The sequence below is a fragment of the Carlito syrichta genome, unplaced genomic scaffold (assembly GCF_000164805.1).
Source record: "Carlito syrichta isolate Samal-C Ts95f unplaced genomic scaffold, Tarsius_syrichta-2.0.1 Scaffold4872, whole genome shotgun sequence".
Taxonomy (NCBI): Eukaryota; Metazoa; Chordata; class Mammalia; order Primates; family Tarsiidae; genus Carlito; species Carlito syrichta.
This window is the reverse complement of record NW_006948968.1, coordinates 562,813-587,887: the sequence shown is the minus strand read 5'-3', so window position 1 is coordinate 587,887 and position 25,075 is coordinate 562,813. Positions and strand designations below refer to the sequence as shown.

The 25,075-nt window shown below is 38.9% G+C and overlaps 1 protein-coding gene across 3 annotated transcripts in view; it reads left to right on the top strand.

The window, feature by feature from the left end:
• Window positions 1-3,600: 3,600 nt before the first annotated feature.
• The window catches only part of AQP9 (aquaporin 9), a 46,204-nt gene continuing 24,729 nt past the window's right edge, over window positions 3,601-25,075 (top strand). For 2 of the 3 annotated variants that reach the window (XM_008048132.1, XM_021707489.1), the window contains exon 1: window positions 3,678-4,102. In XM_008048132.1, the coding sequence (XP_008046323.1) occupies window positions 3,992-4,102 (111 nt within the window). In that variant the 5' untranslated portion in view covers window positions 3,678-3,991. Of the gene's footprint in view, window positions 4,103-25,075 lie in introns of all 3 variants that reach the window. The other variant, XM_008048203.1, reaches the window with a different exon arrangement.

Sequence of the window (25,075 nt, the reverse complement as noted above, 5' to 3'; positions counted from 1 at the left end):
AGTAGGCAACTAACACTGTTCACTACAATATCAATTAGAAACCTATTTCAAACTATAAGAGAGTTCACTAGGGTTTGCAGTTATATACACAGAAATCGTTTTATATTGCTTGTCATAATTAGTTAACAAATAGAATAAAAGAGGAGATCTCATTCTAACTCCCAAAATAAATACAAATAAATATCAAATACCTAGAAATTAACTTAACTTGAATTTGCAAGACCCAATGGCAAAAACAATGTGTGTGTGTGTGTGTGTGTGTGTGTGTGTGTGTGTGTGTATTTTGAGTCGGGGTCTTACTTTGTCACCCAGGCTGGAGAGCAGTGGCATGATCACAGCTCATCAGAGCCTTGACCTTTTTAGGTTCAAGCAATCCTTCTGCCTCAGCCTTCCCAGTAGCTTCGACTATAGGTGTGTGCTACCATGTTCAGCTTTTTTTTTTTTTTACAGAGAAAGTTCTCCCTATGTTGCCTAGGATGGTGCCTTAGAACTGTTGATAGCAGAATGAGTCAATTTACTGGCAAGTCCAGAGTGACCTCTCGGATATCCTTGTGGTGATATCTGGAATTTTGGTTCTATTAGTTCTATTCTACTATATGGTGTATTCATTCGAGGTCTTTGTCACTTAGACTATGAATTCCTTAATAGTGGAGACCTGTTGTCCTTATTTTCAGATCCCTACTTTTTAATGCTGTGCCTAACACATGGTAAATACTCAATTAAATATTTTTCTGAATGAATGAACAAAAGAAATTAAGCAGCCCCATGCTTCTGATTACAATTTTGGAGGCAAGGTATATTCACAAAAGCCACTTTCAGATGGAAGAAGGGAAAGATGCTATTCACTGCTTACCTTCTTCAGATGTGCTTGGCCATTTTGTTTGATAGCTGGCTGGGGAGTATGAGTGAGCTATGTTTGATGATGGGCTGTTTGTGGTGATGGAGGTAAGAAGTGTGACTGTCACCTGAAGGTAGAATAAAGAAATAATGAAGATATCGCCCTCCCTCACCTAAGCATGAAATGTTCAGTATCTCAAGCTCAACCTCTTGTCTCTTCAAACCCTCTCCCTAGGGAGCCTCCTCTTTTTTCCTGGCTTCAGTCATCACCTTGATGAGCACACAGACATTCCTTCCATATCTGAACCAGTATCACTTCCTTTGTTACATCTCTCAAAAGCCTCTGAGGTTCAACTTTGCACAAGCAGAATTAATGACCTTCCCTGCAATTCTGGTCCTCCCCAGAACTTAGCACCGCCTTCCCCAGCAAGCTAGTCACCCACGAACCAACTTTGATGAGTCTCTTCTCCTCATCTCTCACATCTAGTCCACCAAGTCTTTCCACTTTTAAGATATAAAGAACTTGTGAATCTTTCCATGCCTCCATTGTCAAAGCTACCACCCTGTCTTGAAATTCTACCATACCCTCAAACAGAGCTACCTCTGTCCATTCCACGGCTTCTCCAATCCCCTCCACCTCGCAGCTAGGATGATATTTTCAAAACTCATATTTGATGATATCATATTCCTGTTTAAACCACCTCAATGATTTACAATGTTTTCAGCCCTTTCTTCTACACTATTTATAAGGCTCAGTAGGGCCTGACCCCTGCCACAGCTCTGGGCTCATTTTTCTTTTTCTTTTTTTGAATCATAGTCTCACTGACGCCCAGGTTGGAGTGCATGCTGGGCTCAGGTGATCCTTCCACCTTGACATACTGGGCTCAGGTGATCCTTCCACCTCAGCCTTCCTAGTAGCTGGAGCCACAGGTGCATGCCACCATACCAGGCTAGTTGTTTTGATTTATTGTAGAGACGAGGTTTCGCCAAGTTGCCCAGGCTAGTCTTGAACCCCTGGACTCAGGCAGTCCTCTCATCTCTGCCTCCCAAAGTTCTGGAATTACAGGTGTGAGTCACTGTGCCTAGCTGGGCTCATTTTTCGTGCTGTGTTCCTTCACTTTCTCTGGGAGCCACTCACAGTGGGTTTTTCTTATTCTTTGATAGGTATCATGCTGTGCCCTACTCCCCATGCCCACCCCCGCCAAGGCCTTTGTACATACACTTCCTTTTTCACTTCATGTAGTTAACCCCTATGCTTCTTTCTGATCTCACTCACACATGATTTTCTTAGAGAAGCCATCAGAGTTCTCGCTGAGAAGGTAAAATCCCTTTGTTACATTAGCTCATAGAAATTCAGCCCCCATCTTTAGAGCATTTCAGTTGTGATTTTATATTTGTGCATGTGAGATTATTTTACTTTTGTCTGGCTCCCTCACCTGACTCAGCCTCCATGAAGGGCAAGAAACATGTGTGATGTTGCTAAGTGTAGCACTTGGCACACCATGGGTATACAATAAATTGTTGTCAGATGAGCAAATGAAGAGACAAGAGAACACTCTTGTGTGTTGTTAGTTGGAGTCACAGTAATAAAGTCCTGTTCCTCTGGTCTGTCCACTGGGACTTGGGAATAGTGCAATCATCGGCAACTCAAGACGATAGTATCCGTGATAACTTAACCAGGAGTTAAAGCTAAAATGCTGAGGTTTTGTCCTGGTTCTGCAATGGGGTGGCCTTGAGCAAGTCATAACTTCTTTAGGTCTAAATTCTAAATGGTACCTACAGATCAGGAGCCTTCTTCGGCCCTTGCACAGTCATCAGCTGTTTTATCCACGTCCTCTCCTCCCTTCCCGCCTGTCTCCCCAGCTGGAAGTAACTGAGGGCCTCCTGCAAAGGTAGGGAGAGGGCCTGACACAGAGGTGGCTTCTCTGCGGGAGGTTTGGGAGTCAGCACACAGCATGGGTACTAATTCTGTGGGATCGCCTTGGTATTTAGAAACTAATGCTGTATTCTATTTCTTCAGACAAACCGGTTTTGAAAAACAAAACTTTAATATTTGGCCGGATGAGAAGCTGGTCCCAAATACAGTTTGTGGCTCAAAGGATGTTGATTCATCAAATTTAAATGGTATAACCTAGGAGTCTTGGTTAGGTGCATTGACTCCTCTTGCTTAATTAGGAAGACACTCAGACTGATCTCTTTATGGCTCTGTCATCTCTATACAGGATAGAATTTCATGCTGCTGTTGTTTACCTTCCATGTATTTTGCCTAAGTATTCCATGGCAAATTAAGGAGAATAACTTGATTTTCAAGCTGGAATTCTTCTTCAGAAGAAACTCAAGCAGTTGACTTTCATCTTTCTGGTTCTTGGATCCCAAACTATCCTCAGCAGATGAAGTTCAATTTCAGTAATCGAGGAGGTGACCCCATTCTGTCCTACAGACTTTCAGTGTGAAGCTTTCAGTGGTCTCTGTGTGCACTAATTTCTCCATCACTGAAATGGTCACAGTGATTCTTGCCAACCTCTGACTGGTGTCATGAAGTGACTGAAATGAGATCGGAAGAAAACAAGAGTGATTAATCTTGTAGGATGATAAATCTAAGTTTTCTTCAAATTCTCCAGTTTGCATAAAAACCTTCTTCAGAAAATTGTTTACACTGGATGTATCTATACCTGATTTGACAATTCTAAACTACACCCAACCACCCACTTCTGAATAGGGAAAAAAAAATTAGAAGCCTGCAATTGTGTAATATGTAAATCTCTTCTGGACCAAGGCCCAATGCTGTGGTTTGGCAACATGATCAGCACATCTCTTTCTCATCTCTTAAAAAAAAAAAAAACAGAGGAAAAAATACCTTGAGAATACAGGTAATGATTAATCTATCAGGCACAAGAAGGGTCACAAAGGGGATTTCAGGTTCTAACTCGTTAATTCAAACAAATAACAGTGGACAGGGAATGGCAGTTCCACCAGAAGAGGATTAAATCACAGTCTCTAATTGGGACAGCACTTGTACAGTCAGAGATTCTCTCCAGACATCTCCAGGAATCTGTGAGCAGTTGTCAAAACTTCCATTTTCGTGTGCAGGTGAAGGTGAGGAACAGAACAGGCAGGTATCAGTAGAAAGAAGAGCCCAAAGAGAACCCCCAAAATGCAACCTGAGAAGAAAAAGAAGGGGAAAAGCCTCAAGCAGAGACTGATCCTGAAGAGCAGCTTAGTGAAAGAAACACTCTCTGAGTTCTTGGGCACGCTCATCATGGTCGTAAGTATTTCCTGATTTCCTAAATTCTGACCCAATAATGCCTCTTTTGCTGCCAAGCTGGTAGTGGCGAGTTTTGTTTTGGTTTGTTTTCTTTAGGTTACTTATAAGATTTATCTCTTCCAGGAAGCAACAATTTACTAGAGGCTGTTTGGCTATTTAATAGCCCGTAATACTAGGTTTTCATTTACTCATTGCATTTATCTGCAAAAGTTGTTGGGGATAGAAGGGAAGAAGTGAGGTGCTTTCTTTATTTCAGATATTGAATCAGACTCTAAAATTGCTTTGTGATTGATTTATTTATTATTTTTACCTTATTTTATTATAGAGATGTGAGGTACAAGTCAGGATTATGTATACAAGTAATGTATGTGCAGGTGAAGTTTGGGCCTCCTACTGGTCCTCATCTCCCCTGGTTTAGGACCAGGTACCCCCTTTAAAAGTTAGTCATTGGAAGCTTATTTTATCGGTTAGTTGATTTGTACTCTGCTTACTTCTCCCAAGCACTGGGGTGGCAGCACTGGATGACAAGAAGCAGCTCATTATAGCAAGTGCTTGGCAAATATTGTGTTGTCAGATCATGTGATATTTAATAAATTAGAAATTGCATTAGGTAGTTTAATAAATTTAGAAATTGCATTTTTCCCCCTCTCTTTAACTCAGGTACTCTCTAAAGGTCTTTAATTAGACAGTTGCAGTAACTTTCTAAGTATAGATGAAAGACTAATTCTAAGAGCCTCTCAAGGATTTGTCTAGAGATTTCCTCAGCTATTACCAAGAGAGTGGAAAGTTTACTTAAGCGGTATGGGCTCTAGGCTTTCATCCTGCTCTATGTTATAGTATTCTCTAAATCCTGAAATTTTAGCTGAAGCCAGGCCATTAATGAATAGTAATTTATTATCACCTGGTAACTATTGATTTAAACCTATTGTTGCTGTTTTTCTTAAATCTTGTCAAAGATTTCCTACTCCTACTCCAGGTGTAAATAATTTCATTTTTCTTAAGATTATAGAGAATTATCTATAAACTTTGCATTTTAAAAGGTTTTTTTGTTTTGGGTAGATACATAATAATTTAGAAGAATAAGTTTAGAATGCATCAGCTAGGCCAAGAATGAAAAACAAATGTAAATGCAGAAAAATTGAACTAGTATAACAAGAAGAGAGAGTCATAAGTTTTCTGGTCTGAGGATTTCTTCCTACCCGATTCACTCAATTTTGGGCGGGGGAGTTATGGACAGTTTCTTGTCCTCGCCACCTTCCCTGGCTGCTCTGGCCATACTTGCTCTCATAATTTGGTGGGGAGGGTTAGAAGGAAAAGAGAGAAAATAAAAGTCCATGATTCTTCTGATGCCATTCACTGCTTACTGGAAAATCTTTCTCAGCAATACCAAAATCCTTGTGTCATGTTTCTTGACATGAGTTTTTCCATACAGACTGACATAGCACCACTGTGACATGTGGTGCAGAAAAATGAAGCAAATGTAGTTACAACTTTTAGCACTCTGCAGAAAACAGAGAAGGAAGTGAATGAAACATCCTTTTCCTGGAACTGAAAAATGTAAAACCCTCTTTATTTCTTAATATGAACCTCTTTCATAACCCCATGCTATCTGAGTTGTGAAGGTAGAAGTTCCTTTCAGCCATTCACTGTTCTTCTCATAAAACTAGTAGTGTGTCTGACCCAGTATTCAAGGTGGAGCTAAAGAAATAATATCTTAATATAGTATGTTAAAAAGATTAAACTTTGTATCTCCTGGTTAAAATCCATCATTTCCTAAAAGGAATAATTTATATTTACACTGTACATATTTTTGTAAAGTGAACTCTAATGAAATATATTATTGTGATTATAATCTTCAATTTTGTTGAGGCTTGTGGAGATGTGTAAACAAGAAGTTTCTGCACAAACATAATATTTTTTAACCAATAAATCTATATGGCTTGCTCAAAGGTTATCCAAAGTAATAGTTTCTGCTTTATTAGAAAATGTGCATCTTGCCTTGCTTTTTATAGTAAAGAGCTTTGTCTGTTTACAAGGCATGGGGAAAAGAACATAACAAAGATGACAGAGGACTTGTAGGACTTAGTCATTCAAACTGGTGAGATCGGAAGTCTGATACCTTTTTTTTTTCTCATTTCAAAAACTGCTCTTAGGGGAAGCATCTTACACTCATTCACACCAAGAAGTAAATGACTGATAAGGACTACTTTAAGGGAAGGGAAAGTCCATGAAAAATTATTGATAAACTACAGCTAACACTGACAATAACTCTTAAGCCAGAAACTTAGTTCTAATTTGGCCTTTGGGGATAGGTAGGCCTTTCACCTTTACTAGTGTCAGAGAAAAGTTTGCAATGCATCTTCCCTATCACACAGAAGAGATTTTGAAGCATTGACCTGCAAGGGTAGAGAACATATATTATGTACGCATATGTTAGGTTCTTTAGCTACATTTGCTTAATCTTTACATTAGGAAGTCTTCATTATCACCCATAAACAGCTGGAGAAAATGAGGGCTCAGAGAGATTCTTTCTAATTCTAGAGTCTACACTTTCCATACCACTTCCCATCCATTGCTGGAATCCCCTGAGGGAATGTCTTTCATAGATATTAAATCAGACTCCCTCTGCTTCAACGTTTTTATAGATTGGAGCCATGAGTTAGCTGTTATTTGCCTGTGAGCATGCGAGTTTAGTGGGTGGGCTTGCTGATGAGATCAGACCATTAGTTATACCCTGAAGCCAGTGTCTTTACTGTCTCTGGAGTCAAAAAGACTGTTCCATGCGGGTGGACAGGTGTGAAGTAAAGGCAGAGCACAGGAATCTGTAGAGCCCCTGCACTTGGGCTCGTGGTCTAGGGATGTTAAATTGCAGAAGCTGCATTAGCAGAGACCCTCTTGAGAACTAACACGGCCCACCTGCTTCCTGCTGTATTACTTGACTACATTATAAGGCTCCGGGGCAATACATTTGACCTCCATGCTCTCAGTTTCCTCACAATGAGATAACACTTCATAGTATCATTGTGAGAATTAAATACACATTACATGTGAAGTTCCTGACAAAGGAAACACTCGTTAAATGCTAGTTCTCTTTCCCCCTTTCAGCGCCTTTCCCTATTCTACTTGCGAGTCCTTCTGGTATCGGAAAACAGCTGCTTTGTCTCCTCCTAGGCATCCTGCAGGTGCCTTTCCCCAGCAACTGCAACCAATGTCTGCACATACACAAAAGGGACCTCATAAATGTGCATTGAATTAAAATCTCTTCCTGGACTGAACGTCGCAAAATCTATAGTCATTTTGAGTCATTTCCCACAGGGGCTATGTTCACTCTTGCTATTCTATCTACCCTCCTCTCTCTTCAAGCTTTTCAGAATTCTTTGGCACAGAACTCATTTTATTGAAGATGCTGAAGGAAACAGCCCAGCAAGAAGCCACATTTCCTCCTGAGGTGGAATGGCATCCTTCCAGGGCTGGACTTTTGAGTAGGTAACATTGAGTAGGTAGCAGTAGAAAAAGACCCTAAATTATTTTCTTCTCTTGTCAAGCTTCCACATTAGAGGCTTAATTTTTGGCCTCTCCAAAAGTGAAAAAACACACAACTATTTCTGCTAAAAAGAGTACCCTTGGTCTGTGCCCTGAGGGAAAATAGAAAGGAGCTATCTTGGAACACAGACTACTGAGGGGACAAAGGAGTGGGTAAGTGCAGGACAGAGGAAGAAAGGACGGGGCGGTCAGTTGACCATACGTGAGGAACTTCAGACCCTGCAGTCTTTCCTTCTTCCTGCTGCTGACTTCCTTCAGGACTTGGTGAGCAAGTGTCCCTCCTTACCAAGGTCACAGAGTTCATCATTCCATTCCTAGAGGAGTCTCAGCCAGATATGCTGGCTATAGACATTCTAAGGCTTTAAACTTCTTATTACAAAATGTGTTCAGATATGATAGTAGGTCTATTCTATCTTGGGGAACTTCTTAAAACAAAAGAATATATGAACAGCATTCAGAGTAAAATCAGAAAGTTCTTAAACCAGATTAAAGGAGGCGTTCACTTTGCAGGGTATAATCCAGGTCAATTTTGGTCTACTATGTTATTTGGGATTTCCAGGTACTGGAGGACAGCCCTGAGACATGGGCGGGCAGATGTCACTGGTCCTTTTTATTGATGAAGTAACTGAGGCACTGGGGCATCATTTTCCTCTGAACCAGCCCTGCTCTGAGCACACAGAGCTTCCACTGTGCTCTTCCTCCAAGGAGCACAGAGTGTTTGCTCATCTAGTTTCCTGTTTTTGTTTATATCTTTCCTGAAAGAGAGAGAGAGAAAGGATGGTGACCAACCCTATTTTGCCAGATGTGGAAACAGGTGTAACATAATTACAAGGCTCAACCCATGGCCACCAGCCCCTGAATGCAAGAGCTAGACTTGACGTCAATCCTTATATGCCATCATTTGATGAGAATTTATTCCTTTCTTGTGAAAGTCCAAGAGAATGTGCCTAATTTTATAGCCTAAAATACCTTAGACATTTGTGGTATCAAAAGATGATTATACAGAATAGACATGATAGTGGCAGGGACATTTCACAGAAGATCAGCAAGGGGAGTTTTGGGATCTCTTTACCACGTGCAAACACATTTGAACCTCTTGTAACACCAAGGTTCAGCATTGGCTCAGCAACGTCTTCATGGCTTTGATGAACCATGCATGCATGGCACTGTGTTTTTTCTCTAGTACCATTTAGGCTCAGAGCAAAGACTTATAGGGAAGTGGGTTTCAAGAGACCCTATAACTTCTCTATCTTACCTTCTGACTCAACAGACCCACGCCTCTCCTCTGTTTCCTCCTTGCTTGGTTTTTCCAGCTTATCGTTTTGCAAAGCCATCTGCCTCTCCAAGCCTGTGGTGCTCAAGACTGAAGGTCACACAGAGTTAGAACTGTCAGTTGGCCAACAGATGATAGATTGGAAACCTCTGTTTTCAACAGTGATCTGGCTGATTCTGGCCATGGATGGTTTGTCTGTCAGAGCTTAGTATGGTTAAGTGACTTGCCCACAAGCAAGTATGTGATGAAGCTGGGATTAAAATCAAATCTCTCTGGTTTCTCTTCACCATGCTAAAGTTATGATTCCCATATGTACTTTAGAACTTTACTACTGCCTTCTGTAACAATATATGTTATTTCTTTTTATGTTTTTAAAGTTTACATACGTGACTTCAAAGCTTGCATAAATTCTGCAATTTTCCTTCAAAGTCACTTTCTGAAATGTATCTATTCTGGGACATGTTGATGTCAATTCATGTTAACTATTGTATAGTATTACTGGTTTATATATCCATCTCCCTTGTGAACTGTTAGGTTGATTGCTATTGGTCACATGACCAACACTGCTGCACTGAACATCTTTATACATGTCTCCTTGAACACATGTTCAAGAATCTCTTGAATATACACCTAGAAGTGGGTCTGAATATACAACTAGAAGGCCAGGGTATGTGCATCTTCAACTTCATGTGTATTGTAAAACTGTTTTCCAAAGTGGTTTTGAATTTGTACCACCAGTAGCAACATATGAGTTCCCATTTTTTATATGCTCAACTACCTTTGATACTATCCAATTTTCATATTGTGTTCATTTGAGAGAGAAAATATAATTTAACTAATAATTTTAATCAGTTCCAGGGTAGTAATCATCTTTTTATATGTTTACTAAATCTTTAAGTTTCATCTTTTGGGAATTGCTCATATCTTCTGCACACTTCTCTTTGGGATGTTTTACTTTTTCTTAATGGCTATAGGATATTTGTATTTATTTTAAATTCAGACACTAAAGATATTTTGTGTTTTCTCATTAAGAAGTAATGTTTTGCTTTTGATATTTGTGTCTTAAATCATTAGAATTTATTTTGGTATTTATGTGGAGTAGGTGTCTATTATCAATGTCTGGAAAGATAGACAATTGTTCCCGTACCATTTTTGACAAGTCTATCTTTTTTCTTAATCTCCACTGATTTTGATGACACCATTATCATATACCAGTTCACACATATATGTGGTTCTATGTCTGAACTATTCAATTCCATTGATTTACTTGTCCAAACTTGCACCAAAGCCATATATTGTTATTATAATCACTTTCTAAATAATTTTTATTTTCTCATACTTGTCCTTTATTTCAATATTGTCTTGACTATTTTCAATCTTTTTTCTTCCATATGAATTGTATCAGTTTATCAAGTTCCATAAATGCACCACAGAGATTTTGGCTGGAGTCATATTGAATTTATGTGGTATTCTGGATAAAACTGACATTTTTGGAATATTGAATTTTTGAACATCAACGAACGTGAAACAGATCTTCCTTTACAAGTCTACTTTTTGTACTTCTTACTAAAGTTTTATATAATTTGCTTTGTATTAATCATATATATCATTTGTTAGATATATTTCTAGGTAACAGTTTTTGCTATAATTGTGAATGGTACACTTTAAAGTTTTAAAAAATTAATTTTTAAAACTGGCAAATAAAAATCACATATATTAAAGGTGTACAACATGATGTTTTGAAATATGTATACATTGTGGAATGGTGAAATTGAGCTAATTAACAAATGCACATTACCTCACATACCGTATTTTTCGAAGGGTGAGAACACAAGTTCTAGTCTCAACAATTTTCAGACATACAATATGTTGTTATCATCTATTGTTACCATGTTGTACAAAAGTTTTCTTGAACTTAGTTACCCTGTCACATTGAAATTTTGTATTCTTTGACCAATATTCCTCCAATCTCCCCCCAACCCCCACCCCGCCGGCAACCTGGATACCAGTCTACCAGTCCCTGGTAACCACCATTTTATTCTCTACTTCTATGAATTTGGCTTTTTAAGAATCCACACATAAGTGAGATCATGCAGTATTTGTCTTTCTTTGCCTGGCTTATTTCACTTTACATAATGTAATATGCTCATTCATATTGTCATAAGCCACAGGATTTTATTCCTTGTTAACTGAATAGTATTCCATTATATATAATATTTTCTTTATCCATTGACGAACACTTAGGTTGATTCTGTATCTTAGGTATCATAATAATATTGCTATAAAAATGGGAGTGCAGATCTTTCTTCAGCAAACTGATTTCATTTCCTTTGGATATATACCCAGTAGTGGCATTGCTAGATCATATGGTAGCTCTATTTAATTTTTTGAGGAACCCCTCTTTTCCACAGCGGCTGTGCTAGTTAACGTTTCTCACTAACAGTGTGCTAGAGTTCTCTTCTCTCCACATAAACAGTATCTTTTTAAATTTATGCTTTCACTTCTATGCTGTTCGTGGGAGTATAAACTAGTACAATCTCTGTGGAAAACAGTGTGGCAATTCCCAAAAGATCTAAAAATTAACCTCCCATACAATCCAGCAATCCCCCTTTTGGGAATATACTCAGAGAAAATCAAATCATTCCATAAAAAAGATACCTGCACATGCATCTTTATTGCAGCATTATTCACAATAGCAAAAACATGGAATCAACTGTGCTGCCTATTAAAAATAGACTGGATCAAAAAATGTGGTACATATACATGATGGAATATTACGCAGCCATAAAGAAGGACAAAATTATGAACTTCACAGCAACTTGGATGGATTTAGAGTCTGTATACTCAGCAATCTATCATAGAAACAAAGAACTGAGTACCACACGTCCTCACTCATAAGTGGACCCTGGACAATTATCATAATGCTATAAGAAGGGGATTGGCCATAGTGGGAAACTGCCAGGGGAGGGAGTGAGGATGGGAGGCACACTTCATCAATAAGAGTACCTGATCTCAACCTAGGTGACGTGGGGACAAAAGTGAGGCCCCAACTTTACCTATGCAATGACCATTTGTATATCTAAACCTGAATTGTACCCCACATCTTTTTAATAAAATTTTTTTAAAAATAAGTAAAATTATGTTTTCTAATTCTAAGAACAATGTTGATTTGTGTGTATTGATCTTGTATTCAGTAAACTTGGTAATTTTTTAATTAATGCAAGTAAGTTTACAGATTGTCTTAGATACCTTACACTGATCAGGACTATCAAATATGATAGACATTAACCATATGTGGCTTCTTAATAAGAAACTTAGATAAAATAAACAGTTTAGATCCTCAGTCTTATTCGTCTCATTTCAAATGCTCAAGAACCACATGTGACTACTTGCTACCATATTGGATAGTGAAAATATTGAATTTTTACCCTTTTTGCAAAATGTTCTATGGGACTGCACTAATACACATGATTTTTTTTCTGAGAATAGTAAGGAGTTTTAAAAATATTTTTACAGTCCTTAAATGTTTAATTTATTCATAGTATCTTATTATTGTGATTAAAACCTCTCATGCTATGTTTAAAAAGTATAATTGTGGCATTCTTATTATTTCCAACTTTTGCAAACCTGCTTCTAATGACTTACTATTATGTATATAATTCTTTTTTTTTGAGTTGGAGTCTCACTCGGTTGCCCGGGCTGGAGTGCTGTGGCATGCTCATGGCCACCCCAGCATCGACCTGCTGGGCTCTGATGACCCTTCCGCCTCGGTCTTCCAAGGACCCAGAACTACAGTCATGCACTGTCACACCCAGCTGATTTTTTATTTATGGTAGAGAAGAGGTCTTGCCTAGTTGCCCGGGTTGGTCTCGAACCCTCAGGCTCAGGCAATCCACTTACCTTGGCCTCCCAGAGCGCTGGGATTGCAGGCTGAGCCACCAAGCCCAGTCAATGAATGATGATTTCTAAAGGTTTTTGGTAGACACTCTTGATTTGAGTAAGGAAATTCCATTTACTCATTTACTAAGGTTTTTATTAGGATTGATTGTTGAGTTTAAAAAAACATATTTTATTCATCTATTGAGATAAATATGTGAACTCCTCTTTCATCTTTTGATGCACTAAACTACATTGATAAATATTTTTAGCATTAAATTATCCTTACATTCCTGGGATTAATCCCCACTTAATCATGCAACATTTAGTTTGCAATGTTTTATTAAAGATTTGAACTTGCCATTGCCTTGTTGAGCTATGGTGTGGCCATGCGCTTTTTGAGCTATGACCAGGTCATGTTTTCTTAAGCTTTGGCCCCCTTATCTACCTTGGGGACGTGAATTCCCTCTTTCTCTCTAATTTAATTTCTAAAAAAACTATATTTAGATGGGACCCTCCCTGTCTAGTTTTATTACTGAGGTTATATGTAAATATATGAACTAAATCTGAATTTTTCCCCTGTTTTTCTACTTTCTGAGATGCCATGTATAAAATGTGGATTATCTATTTGTTGAAGATTACTTAGCATGTGCACAAAAAGAATGAAAAAGGAAGAGAGAAGATTTCTTTAAACATTATAGTGCTAAATAGATTTTTCTATTTTTATTTCATTTTTGGCGATTTATCTAAGAAATTATATTTCATCTGTGGTCTCAAATATAGTTTTTCAAAATTGCTAATACTTTCACAAGTAATACTTTGTAAGCAATAAGTTTGAAATGATCTTTCATAGTATTTGCTTATGGTTTTCTCTCTTACAGATTTCTCTACTGCACCTGTAGTAATGTGCTCCTTTTAATTTTTAAAAAGAGGTTTCTTTGTTTTCCTCTTCAGTAATTACTGCTTTGATCTCTCTTATATCCTCCTATTGAGTTTATCAGATTTCCTTATTCCTCATTTTTCTATGTGTCTTTTCTACTCTTTAAGAATTTATCCTTAAGTTTTTGTGTGTGTGTTCTTGAGTTGAAGTTAACATAGTTTAAAGATCAACTTTACTTCTCTTCTGAATAACAAACTTCTTAAAATCCTAATTCCAATCAACCTCTCCATTTTATATGTCATTATTGTCTACTATTTAAATTCTTCCCTCAGTATTTTTATTATTAATAGTGAATACTTATTTTAACTTGCTTATTTAAAAATACATTGCTATCAGTTACAAGTTTATTTGCTAATCATTACTACATGCACCCACAATTTTTGATGGGATTTTGGGGTTCAATCTCTTTCAAGAAGTTCTTCTTCTAGAAAAATTTTCAGGTAGGGTGTGTAATGGATATACTCTCTCAGTCTTTGTCTGAATATGTCTTTACCTCAAGGTTGAGTGATAAATTAACTGATAAATTTTAGGTTGATAATGATGTTTGCTTGGCAGTTTTCAATGTCATTTCAGTGCTTCTGTTACTGCTGTTGACAAGTCTGTTGTTGGTCTCGTTTCTTTCTATCCTTAATAATATGAATTTCTCTGGTTAATAGTAAGAATTTTTATTCTGAAATTTCACTTCAATATGACTAGAGGGTAACTTATTTTCTTTCTGTTGCTCAGAATTCATTGTTTGTCTTCAATATAAAGATTTATAGTTTTCACCAATTCTGGAAAATTCTCATTTCTTTCAACTTGTCTTTCCTCCAGTCTTCCTGCTTTCTTCTTTTAGAACTCCTATTATGTTATATCTGTATACATACTTGACACTGTCATTTTTTATGTCTGTTAACCATTTTTTAAATTTATCTCTCTTTATTCTTTAATCCATGCTGAATTATGTATAATTGCCTCAAATCCATCTTCCAGTTTACCAATTTCCTATTCATTTGTATGTAATCTTCTGTTTAACATATTCATTGAGTCTTTGATTCCCTTATGTTTTCATTTCTATAAGTTTTATTTGGTTCATTTTCTTTTGTTATAAGCTTATTTCTCTTATCTCTTGAACACACCAAAACTTAATAGTTTATTAGTATTTTACAACTGTTCTTTCTTCTCAAGTTTTGGGGGACCTAATTATTCTTTTTATTTTATTTACTGACTCATTCACAACGGATATTTTCCTTTGGTGTTTTGTAAATTTGTTTTGTAAACTCTCCAGGGAGATTTATGTTTCTCTGTGGGAATTCCATGTGGCTGGAGCTATGGAGTTGTTTTTCCAGAGCAGGTTTGCTTTTGCTTCTGTGTATTCCCCAGGTATACTACCAGTCAGAAATGATTATTGATAAGTGGAAAACTGAAAAAAGAAGACTGATGGAAAAGAAGACAGATGGATGCAGGTGCCTGCTGAACATTCTCTCAAAAGAACAGCTTCTGCCCCCTTTCTCAGAAAGTGAGAAGTGTGACCAGAATGACTAAGAGATCCCAAGCTTCCCCCAGATAAGGCTGGTGATATTTAAGCCTATTGACCTTGAGTCAGTAACAACTGAAGGAGAGTTTTTCTGTGGGTATCCCCTTACTCACAATGAACATGAAGGGCCAGGCTTGCCCGGGAAGTTTCACAGTTTCACTTTTGGAGAAAAGTCTTTTCTAGATCACTGATCTAAGGGCTGCAGACTCCTGGAGCCAAACTTGATTCTGCCAGATAGGACTCTGCTTTTAACTCCTGAGTTTTAATTTTGACCCAGAAAACTGTTTTCGTTGTCTTTCAGAGCAGAAGCATTTTTTTTTCCTCCTTTCCAGAAGTGGGTTGAGTTGGTTTTTCTTTAGTGACAAAGCCATTGTAACATGTTCTCATTACTTGACAAGAAAGGAAAACAGAGGAAAGAGAGCAGAAGGTGTCTCTTCTTTACTCATCAACCCTGTGATAAAGACATGCTATAAAAATGGACTGGGAAGAAGAGACGCTTCATGAAACTGAGATGACAACCAACAGATTGTTCAAATTGTTGAAACAGTCCAGCCATGAGGTTTACTTTATACATCTAATGGGCACCTTATCTCATGTTTGAGGGAGAATTGCTTAGTTCACGAAATATTCGAAGCAAAGCAAATGTGTTAAGAGAGAACATTCTAGCAAAATGTGCCTCTCCCTCCTTTTCTCCATCTTGGTAGGTTGACTGATCATGCTAAGACATAGACCTGGGGTGGCCAGTCAAGACCCTAAAAGACTTAAGGCCTTAGTCTCTCACAGCCTAGACTCAGCCCACATACCTTAGAGTCTACCTGGAAGTTCAGGCTTTTGTATGAGAATATCCCCCTCAAAACCTGTCTATCAACAGGTGATTAGTTTAAAAAATAGGGGTGCATCCATGCAATGGACTCCTCTATAGCTCCTCTATAGCTTCCCACAACATGCTGTTGTGGGAAGATTGTTGTGGGAAGCTGTTCAAATGAAAAATCAGGGAGAAATGGCATGCATTAAATACTCCCACTTGTATAAATGCGCACGCATACACACACACACACACACACACACACACACTTCTGACCCTGACTCTTTTTTTTTAGTTGAAGTCTCACTCTGTCACCCAGACTGGAGTGCAGGGGCTCACTCACGACCACCACAGCCTCTACATGCTGGGCTCAGGCAATCCATCTATCTCAGCTTTCCGAGTAGCTGTAACTACAGGCACGTGCTACCATGCCTGGTTAATTTTTTGATTTATTGTAGAGACGAAGTCCCAGCAATTTGCCCAGGCTGGTCTTGAACCCCTGGGCTCAGGCAATCCACTCGTCTCAGCCTCCCAAAGTGCTAAGATTACAGACTTGAGCTACCGCGCTTGGCCCAATGCACACATTTTTGACAGAACATACCAGAAAGTATTGATATTAGTTATCTGTGAAGAATAATATTTGAAATCTGGGATGGGAAGGAAGTACATGTCTTATATTTTGTTGTGTACCATTTTGTAATTTAAAAAATTTTACATGTTCGTGTGTATTTTCTTTATCCCTTGCTCCCCATGAAAGAGCTTACTCAGTAGACTATGTCTCTTCCAAGCAGTGTTTTAGGGAGTTGCTCCAAAATGTGTTCTGAAGAACACTAGTTCCTGAGGCCAAGCATCCTGGTGCATGCCTGCAGTCCCAGTTAGTCTAGAAGCTGAGGTTGGAGGATGGCTTGAGCCTAGGAGTTTGAGGCTGCAGTGAGCTATGATTGTACCACTGCTCTCCAGCCTGGATGACAGAGTGAGAACCTGTTCCTAAAAAAACAAAAACACTAGTTTCATAAGATGTGAATAAGAATTAAGTAAAAGAAAATATGCTGTCTTTCCCAAATACACTTGAGAAGCACTGGGTTAAACCAAGGAGTTATCAGAGCTTTTAATGTTCGCTGTAAATCTCTAAGAAGGGAATAGAAAATACAGCTATTTTCAGATCTACTTAACTACAAACCTTCTTTTTCTGAGAAGCATCTCATGGAACTGATGGTCTGTAGAACATACTTTGAGAATCAAAGGTCGTGGAAGGAACCTAAGAAACACATCAGTTCCTAGAACACCTCTGTCTTCAGGGATCTTCCAGATAGAGTCACCCGAGGCATATTTGATGTTGTTGGGTACTGTGGCTAGAAGGAGAACAATCCTCAGCAACCCCCATTCACACAAGAGTCATGTTATCCTCATACAAACACGCACACCTTAGTAAACAAATGCTGATTTAGTTCTTTATTCTGGCCCTGAGATCGTGATGACGTTCCTGTCCAGCTCAGCATTTGGGATGAGTTGAGGGATGTGAATGCCTGGTGGGGTTGGAAAAGGAGAGCATTGTTCTTTTCAGTCCGGTGGAGACAGTGGAGTTCAGTCGCCTCTCATTTCTGAGCCCTGAGTAGGTTCTTGGTACTTTTTTCTACTTGGAGAGCAGTGAGGTTGGCCATTTGCCCATTCACCTGGCTCTCAAATGGCAGATTCCTCTCTTTTTATGAGCCTGTCCTAATACCATCTCTTTTCAAGTACAGCTGGTTCTCGGGGGGTGATTGATCTCATCCCGACTCTCAGGCCGCATGCCACTACATACTTTATTTTTAACCAGGTTGTCCAGGTTTCAGTCTTGATTCTTTGTGACTATTTTTGACTGAGACTATTTTATGACTGAGAAAGTTTTATTTTGCAATTGGAAAGCTAACTGGCTGGAAAGCTGTGCATAAATATGCATTCTGTCCTAATAAGTGGGAACAAGCAGACCCACTGAGGCAAGCAATTGTCGTGGGAGAAGCACAGGACTGGGAATCAGAGAATCTGGCACCAGGTTCAGATACTGGCCCTTATGAGCAATAGGACTTTCGTCAAGTCGCTCAGTCTTTCAGGTTTTAACAGGGGATTGGTATTGGGAGGACTAGTGCAAGCCATGTGTGTGAGAGCGCCTAGCCTACCATGCACGATGCTTCTCCCTTCACCTGTCCACCATCAAAATTATATCCAGCCAAACCTTGGCCCCATCACTTACTACTTGTGGGAACGTGAGAATTTCCTAACCTTTCTAAGCTCTGGTTTCTTTATTTATAAAACGGAGACGCTAAGAGGAGTTGACTCAGTGTTGTTGTAAGGACTCATGGGCTAATGCATGGAAAGGGCTTAGCTCATAAAAAGCACTCAATATAGCCGGGCTCGGTGGCTCAGCCTGTAATCCCACGCTTTGGGAGGCTGAGGTGAGTGGATTGCCTGAGCCTGCGGGTTCAAGACCCGCCTGGGCAACTTGGCGAGACCTCATCTCTACAATAATTCAGAAATTAGCCCGGCGTGGTAGCGCGCACCTGTAGTTCCAACTACTTGGAAGGCTGAGGCGGACGAATTGCCAGAGCCCAGCAGGTTGAGGCTGCGGTGGCCGGGAGCGGCCACTGCACTCCAGTCTGGGTGACAGAGTGAGACTCCAACTCAAAAAAAAAAAAAAAAAAGAAAAGCACTCAATAAATACCAGTTGTTGTTACCAATATCATTATGTATTCGAATGACTATAGTCACATAAACTGAATAGTTATAAGCGGTGCTGCATGATGGTGTGGGACGTCTGTACATCCCTGCAGCACAGCCTGGAAGGCCGAGGTTTGCAGAGAGAGCCATACTGATGGATTGCCAGGTGTTCTTCCTCTCTGGTTAAAAAAGCAGAAGGCTTACTGGAGCAGAGAAGCCTCTGGGAAGCCCCAGAGTAACTCCCTTCTCAAAAATAGAAAGGGTGTGTTGGGTCACTATGTGGCTACCACCGTAGATAAAGCTTTGCCCCTGGGCAGTTCCTCATTTCAAGATGGCCACAGATCCTTCCTCTAGAAGTTGGGAGACTCTGCTGCATCTCAGCCCAGATGTGTTTTCACGGTGGTATCCATAGGGCCAGGAAATCACTGGCACCAAAAGCTTAATGATTTTCTCTTTCCAGACCTTAAGACAGGACTCAGTAGCCCCAAAGTTTATTGAGACCAGATAGGCAGCATGCATATGTGAGTGCAGTGGGCACAGTGAAACTAGGAGGAAGAGGACAGTGCACGGCCTGTCTCAGGGGGACACCTGCCACTCAGACCATCTCCATTGTGGCCAAGAGGAATGGGGTTAAGATGTAACCGGATTTTTCTGTTTTTCCAGAGTGGTTAGAAATCCAGAGTTCTATGTGTAATTTTTCTATTTTTAAGTAATAACAACAATTTCCCCCAAATTTAATTACCCTGTGGGCCAAACAAAGTACCTCTATGGATCAATTCTCAAGCTGCCTCCCGCCATAGAACTCCAATTTGTAATTCTGTTCTAAAGATGTTCTTAACGACATTTTACAAAGAGAAAATAGTCTTACCAGGAAAAGGCAAATGAAGAGGCTGTGAAGGCCTAAACCTACTGTTTGGAATTATCTGTTTAAAGAAGACCTGGGTATTGGAAATCAAATTCCTGCATGTGCAAGATTGTGGTCATTTGCTTTTCCGTCTTACCACCTGGCAAAATTGGTTGAGACATACAAATTATTTTTATTTCTGGAGTTATTGGAAAATAAATTTTGATCCCATAGCATCTTAATCAAGTTCCTCATCAGGCCAATTTGTTATATCTTTATGTACCCATATTAATATAGTCTTAGATTTAATCATATTTTATATCAGGCAGTTTAATAATATGAGGTATTGATCAAGTGATTCAATAATTTGGGGAGACCTAAATGTCAAAATAGCCACCATAGTAAGACTACAAAATAATTTCTCCACATGCACCTTCTTTGTTCCTAAATGTTTAAGCCATTTATGAACAGACTTATGACACTTCATCTGAACTTTCCCTGTGATTCTTACTGCTTCTTAGCTTGTGCTGAAGTTGTGTATCTTACCTCTCCTACCAGTCTTCAAGTTCCCAGAGGACCCGTGTCTGACTTGAGACTTCCTGCATCCCTACTACCACCAGATACCATGCTCGACACTTAGAATTTTCCACTGTACATATATATGTTCATATATATGGAGGAATGAATGAAAGAAGGAAGAAATAGTTGAGTGAATGCCAAATCCCAATTAGGCACTACTGAAGGAGAATATTTGCTTCCTAGAAAAGTCTTAAAAGAATGATCATAAATAAATACTGACTGGTATTGAGGAATTTTAGAATGAGGAATTTTAGAATGTCCACTTGGGTTATTACTTGTTTGGCTCTGGTTCCATAAATGATGCTAAAGGGACAGGTGGGGGTGAGAAATCATTTGACTGCTTGGGTTTGGGTGTTGAGAATAGAGATGAATGTTAGTAAGCTTCCCAGATGCTGGCCAGTACCACAGAAGTCTAAGTGACGGGTGGGTGTGGCTCACGAGTGTGAAGAAGACTCATTTTAGGCCTATCCTCACTTCCAGTATTAGGCATGTTTGGCCATCGTTAGGGGTGAGAGAGTGTTGATGACCAAACATTGGAAGATACTGTGAGGAGAGAAGAGAGAAAGCAAGAATAAGAGAGGATGGGATTTAACTCTGCCTTTCAGTGTAGTTTTCCACTGATCAGCACTTGGTCATCTAATGGAAGTTGTCTACACAAGGAGAGCTAGAAATCAAGTGAGTAGAAATCAAGTAAATACATTCTGCATAAATTGAAAAAGTGAGACATAATCACCAATCACCAAAATATCTCATTGATCTCTGGAAAGGAAGGGAAATTAGAGCTGAAAATAATTTTTTTGTTTCTAGATCACTGGGAAGCTTTGATTAAAAAAAGAAAGAAAGAAAGAAAACAGGTGTGTATTTTCTGAATACACATTTGTCATCAGAAAAGCCATTTGCCCTGGCACAAAGACCAGGAACTACAAGGAAGCTCCCTTTCACCTCAAACTGAGGTATCTGGTTTACAGCGAAGCCGTTTATACTGGATAGACTGGCAACAGATGGCTGCTACCTGGAGTCTCCAAGTCCTCACCTTCCCAGACATCCCTTTTCTTTCAACATACAAGTAGAAGAACCGATGCTCATATTCCACATCCTGCGGAAAACTCACTGTTCTCCCTGAATATTTCCATGACTTCCTGGGGGCACAGGTTACTTCTGGTGTGCAATGGTTAAAAGTTCAGGCCTCTGAGTAAGACAGACCAATGATTAAATCCTGGTTCTGTCTCTTTACAAGGATGTAAAATTGGGAAATTTGCTTGACCTTTGTCAGCCTCAATTTCATCACCTATAAGATGGACACAGTAAGACTTTCCAAAATGATTGTAAGTTAATAATGGGATAATGATAAAGAAATACAGGTAAAGCACTTAGCATGGAACTTAGCACAAAGAATGAACCAAACAGATGGTAGCTAGTATTTGTATTCCTTTATTCACACTACCCTAAACAGATGAATCAAGACGATAAACTTTTTGTACAGTATGTGTTCCAGAGCCCATGGCAATGTTTCCCAAGGAGATCCTTTTAACTTTACATTTTTTTCAAGAACTCCGTATACTATGAACTGTTCTTTTAGTATCCATTAATTCTGAAAGTACTGAATTACAAAAGATGGATACAAGACATCATTTTTTTCTATTTTTAAACAATGTTTGATGTACACAAGGAATCACAGATATTGAAATAATTATAAGGGTCCTTGGTGGTCCCTGGTTCCAGGTTGCATGCATTCACAAACACTTCACTAAGGAATTCTAAACCTCATTAACTACCGCTTTTTTGAAAGGGCTCAGTTCTTACATTCTCACTGAGCAAATATTAATTGAGTGTCTGTTATGCACCATGTATTCTACTAGGCTTATCTTGTTTTACACTTTAAAAGAGGTAATAACTACACAAGAGATTTGAGAAGGGTTAAGTGCAGTATAATCTGTGGGTTGATTATCCTGTCTCCCCATCCCCAGGCTCTCAGTTCAGGACTTCATCATGTCAGGTTTCACATTGTGCCCAGTAAACGACTTGTCATAGGGGTCATGGCTCAGCTGGAAAAGTCCCATTTGATATTTCTTAGAAATTATACCTCCCACTTTTCACATTTTGCATCCTTCTCTCAAATTAAGAGATTTTTTTAAAGTAAGATATCTGTTTATTATTTCCACATATTTTTCAAAAGTAAGGTTACTTATTGTAGTTTTGTTTTTCCTGCTTTTCTTTTTTTAGTTGATACACAGTAGATGTACATAGTTTCAGGATGTGTGTGACACATATAATGTCTTGTGTTTTCTTTTTCTTTTATTTTTTTTGAGTTGGAGTCTCACTCTGTCGCCCAGGCTGGAGTGCAGTGGTACACTCAGCCACCATAGCTTCGACCTGTTGGGCTCAGGTGATACTTCAGCCTCAGCCTTCCAAGTAGCTGGAACTACAGGCACAAGCTACCAAGCCCATCTAGTTTTTTGATTTATTGTAGAGATGAGGTCTCACCAAGTTGCCCAGGCTGGTCTCGATCCCATGGGCTCAGGCAATCCTCTCACCTTGGCCTCCCAAAGTGCTGGGATTATAGGCGTGAGACACTGCGCCCGGCCATACACTCATATAATGTGTAAAGATCAAAGCAGGTTATTGAGATATTCGTTACCATAAATGACATCTATTCTTTGGATATTTGAGTTATTCTCTTCTAGCTATTTTGATATATACAATAGATTATTGTTAACTGTAGTCACTCTACCGATCTATCAAACATTAGGTCTTATTTCATCTACCAAACTATATATTTGTACCCATTAATCAACCTGTTTTCATCCACCCTCTCCCTTACCCTTTCTGGCCTCTGGTAACCACCAATCTGCCCTTTATCTTCATGAGACCTACATTTTCAGTTCTCACATACATATGAGTGTGAATATGTGATGTTTGTCTTTCTGTGCTTGACTTATTTCACTTAACATAATCTTAATTCCATCCATATTGCTGAAAATGACAGTATGTTATTCTTTTTAATGGCTAAATAATATTCTATTGTGTATATGTATACCACTTTTAAAACCCATTCATTTACTGGTAGGCACCTGAGTTGATTCCTTATTTTGGCTATTGTGAATAGTGCTGCAATAAACATGGGCGTGCAGATATCTCTTCAATATATTGATTTTCTTTCTTTTAGATGTATACCTAGTAGTGGAATTGTTGGTAGTTCTATTTTTAGTTTTTTGAGGAACGTCCATACTGTTCTCCATAATGGTTATACTAATATACATTCCCACCAAAGGGGTAAAAGGGTTCCCCTTTCTCCACGCCTTTGCCAGCATCTGTTATTCCCTCTCTTTTTGATAAAAGCTATTTTAACTGGGATGAGATGATATCTCATTGTGGTTTTGTTTTGCACTGATCATGATTACACCGATCCTACAACATCATGATTAGTGATATTGAGCATTATTTTACTTATGTACTGACCATTTGTATATCTTCTTTTGAGAAATATCTGTTCATATCTTCTGCACATTTTTAATTAGATTATTTGTTTCTTGTTATTGAGTTGTTTGAACTTCTTATATATTCTGGCTATTAATCCCTTGTCAGAAGGATAGCCTAAACTCTTTTTTTCCTCTTTGTCCTTCTTTTTCTAGTTTCTTTTGAAAACAGGCAATGCATTTTTCTCACTGGCTTATGTTTAGATATTTTAGTATCTTTTGTCAAATGTTATTTGAGCACAGAATATAAAGAATGAGCTGCCCCAGTGGACAGTATAGTCTTGATTGGGTGCCACAGACAAGATGGTAGGTATATAATGAAATGACAATGTACAGACTTAGTAGAGGAGGCAGAAGAGGCCAATAAGGGCTTCAGTTGTGAGAGAAAGCCCTATAAGAGGGTAGGATTTCAGGTCAGTGCTGGTAACTGATTGGGTTTAGTTGGGGAAGGTGCAGGTACAGCATGAGAAGATGTGCAGAGGTGAGAATGAGTGTCATCAGCTCAAAGGACTCAGAATGACTAGGATGTCAGCTGGCTGATGCAGAAGCTTTATGCTAAAGAATACTGGGCAGAAAGGTGCCTAGGAATCATGAGAGAAGGCAATGGAGAGCCCTGAGTACTGGCCTGAGGCTTCTGTGATGACACTTCCTGAACAGCAGAACGGCAACATACATGTGGAATTTCAAGTGGCATGATCACTGGATGAGGGGCGGTTGGGGGTGGGATACTAGTTGGAGGCTGAAGAAGAGGAGCAAGATACGGGAATAAGTGACTATGGGTGACCAAGGAAGAGAAGGGGAAGGAATATCAGATGGTTCCAGAATGCTTGGACTGGGCAATTGAGAATGTCTAGGGTTATCTCACATACCAATTTTTCTCCTGTAGAAATTCTTCCTTTCAAATGTCTTTCTTCCCTTTCCATTGAAATTCACTCATTCCTCCCATGCATGGAACCTGATAATAAAAACATCATTTACCCTCCTCTTTTGGTGGCTTTCCTACCAAAGGCACTAAAAACTCATCAACTCTCCAACTATCTTTGGAGAGTCATCACAAGTAGGCAAAACAATGTGAAGATCTTATCAGCTTCCCACTTCTCTTCTCCCCAAATTAGATCCCATGACTAACGATAAAACCATCAGTATTTCTAATATTTGTCCCAGATAAACCTTCCCCCTGTTTTTATTGCCAAGCAGTGAGCTAATGGTTAAGTTCATGAATCCTCTTATCTTAACTCACCCGAAACTCGAGTTTTCCTTGGTCTATACTCAAAACAATAATATCCTGTATTTATTATTGTGGTTTGATGTTTAAATAATGTCTTCACTAATGTCATCTCATTTGATTCTTTATTGGAAAACCCTATGATACAATCCTGGAAGATATTATTATTCCCCTTTGATATACAAGTAACCGGAGACTGTGA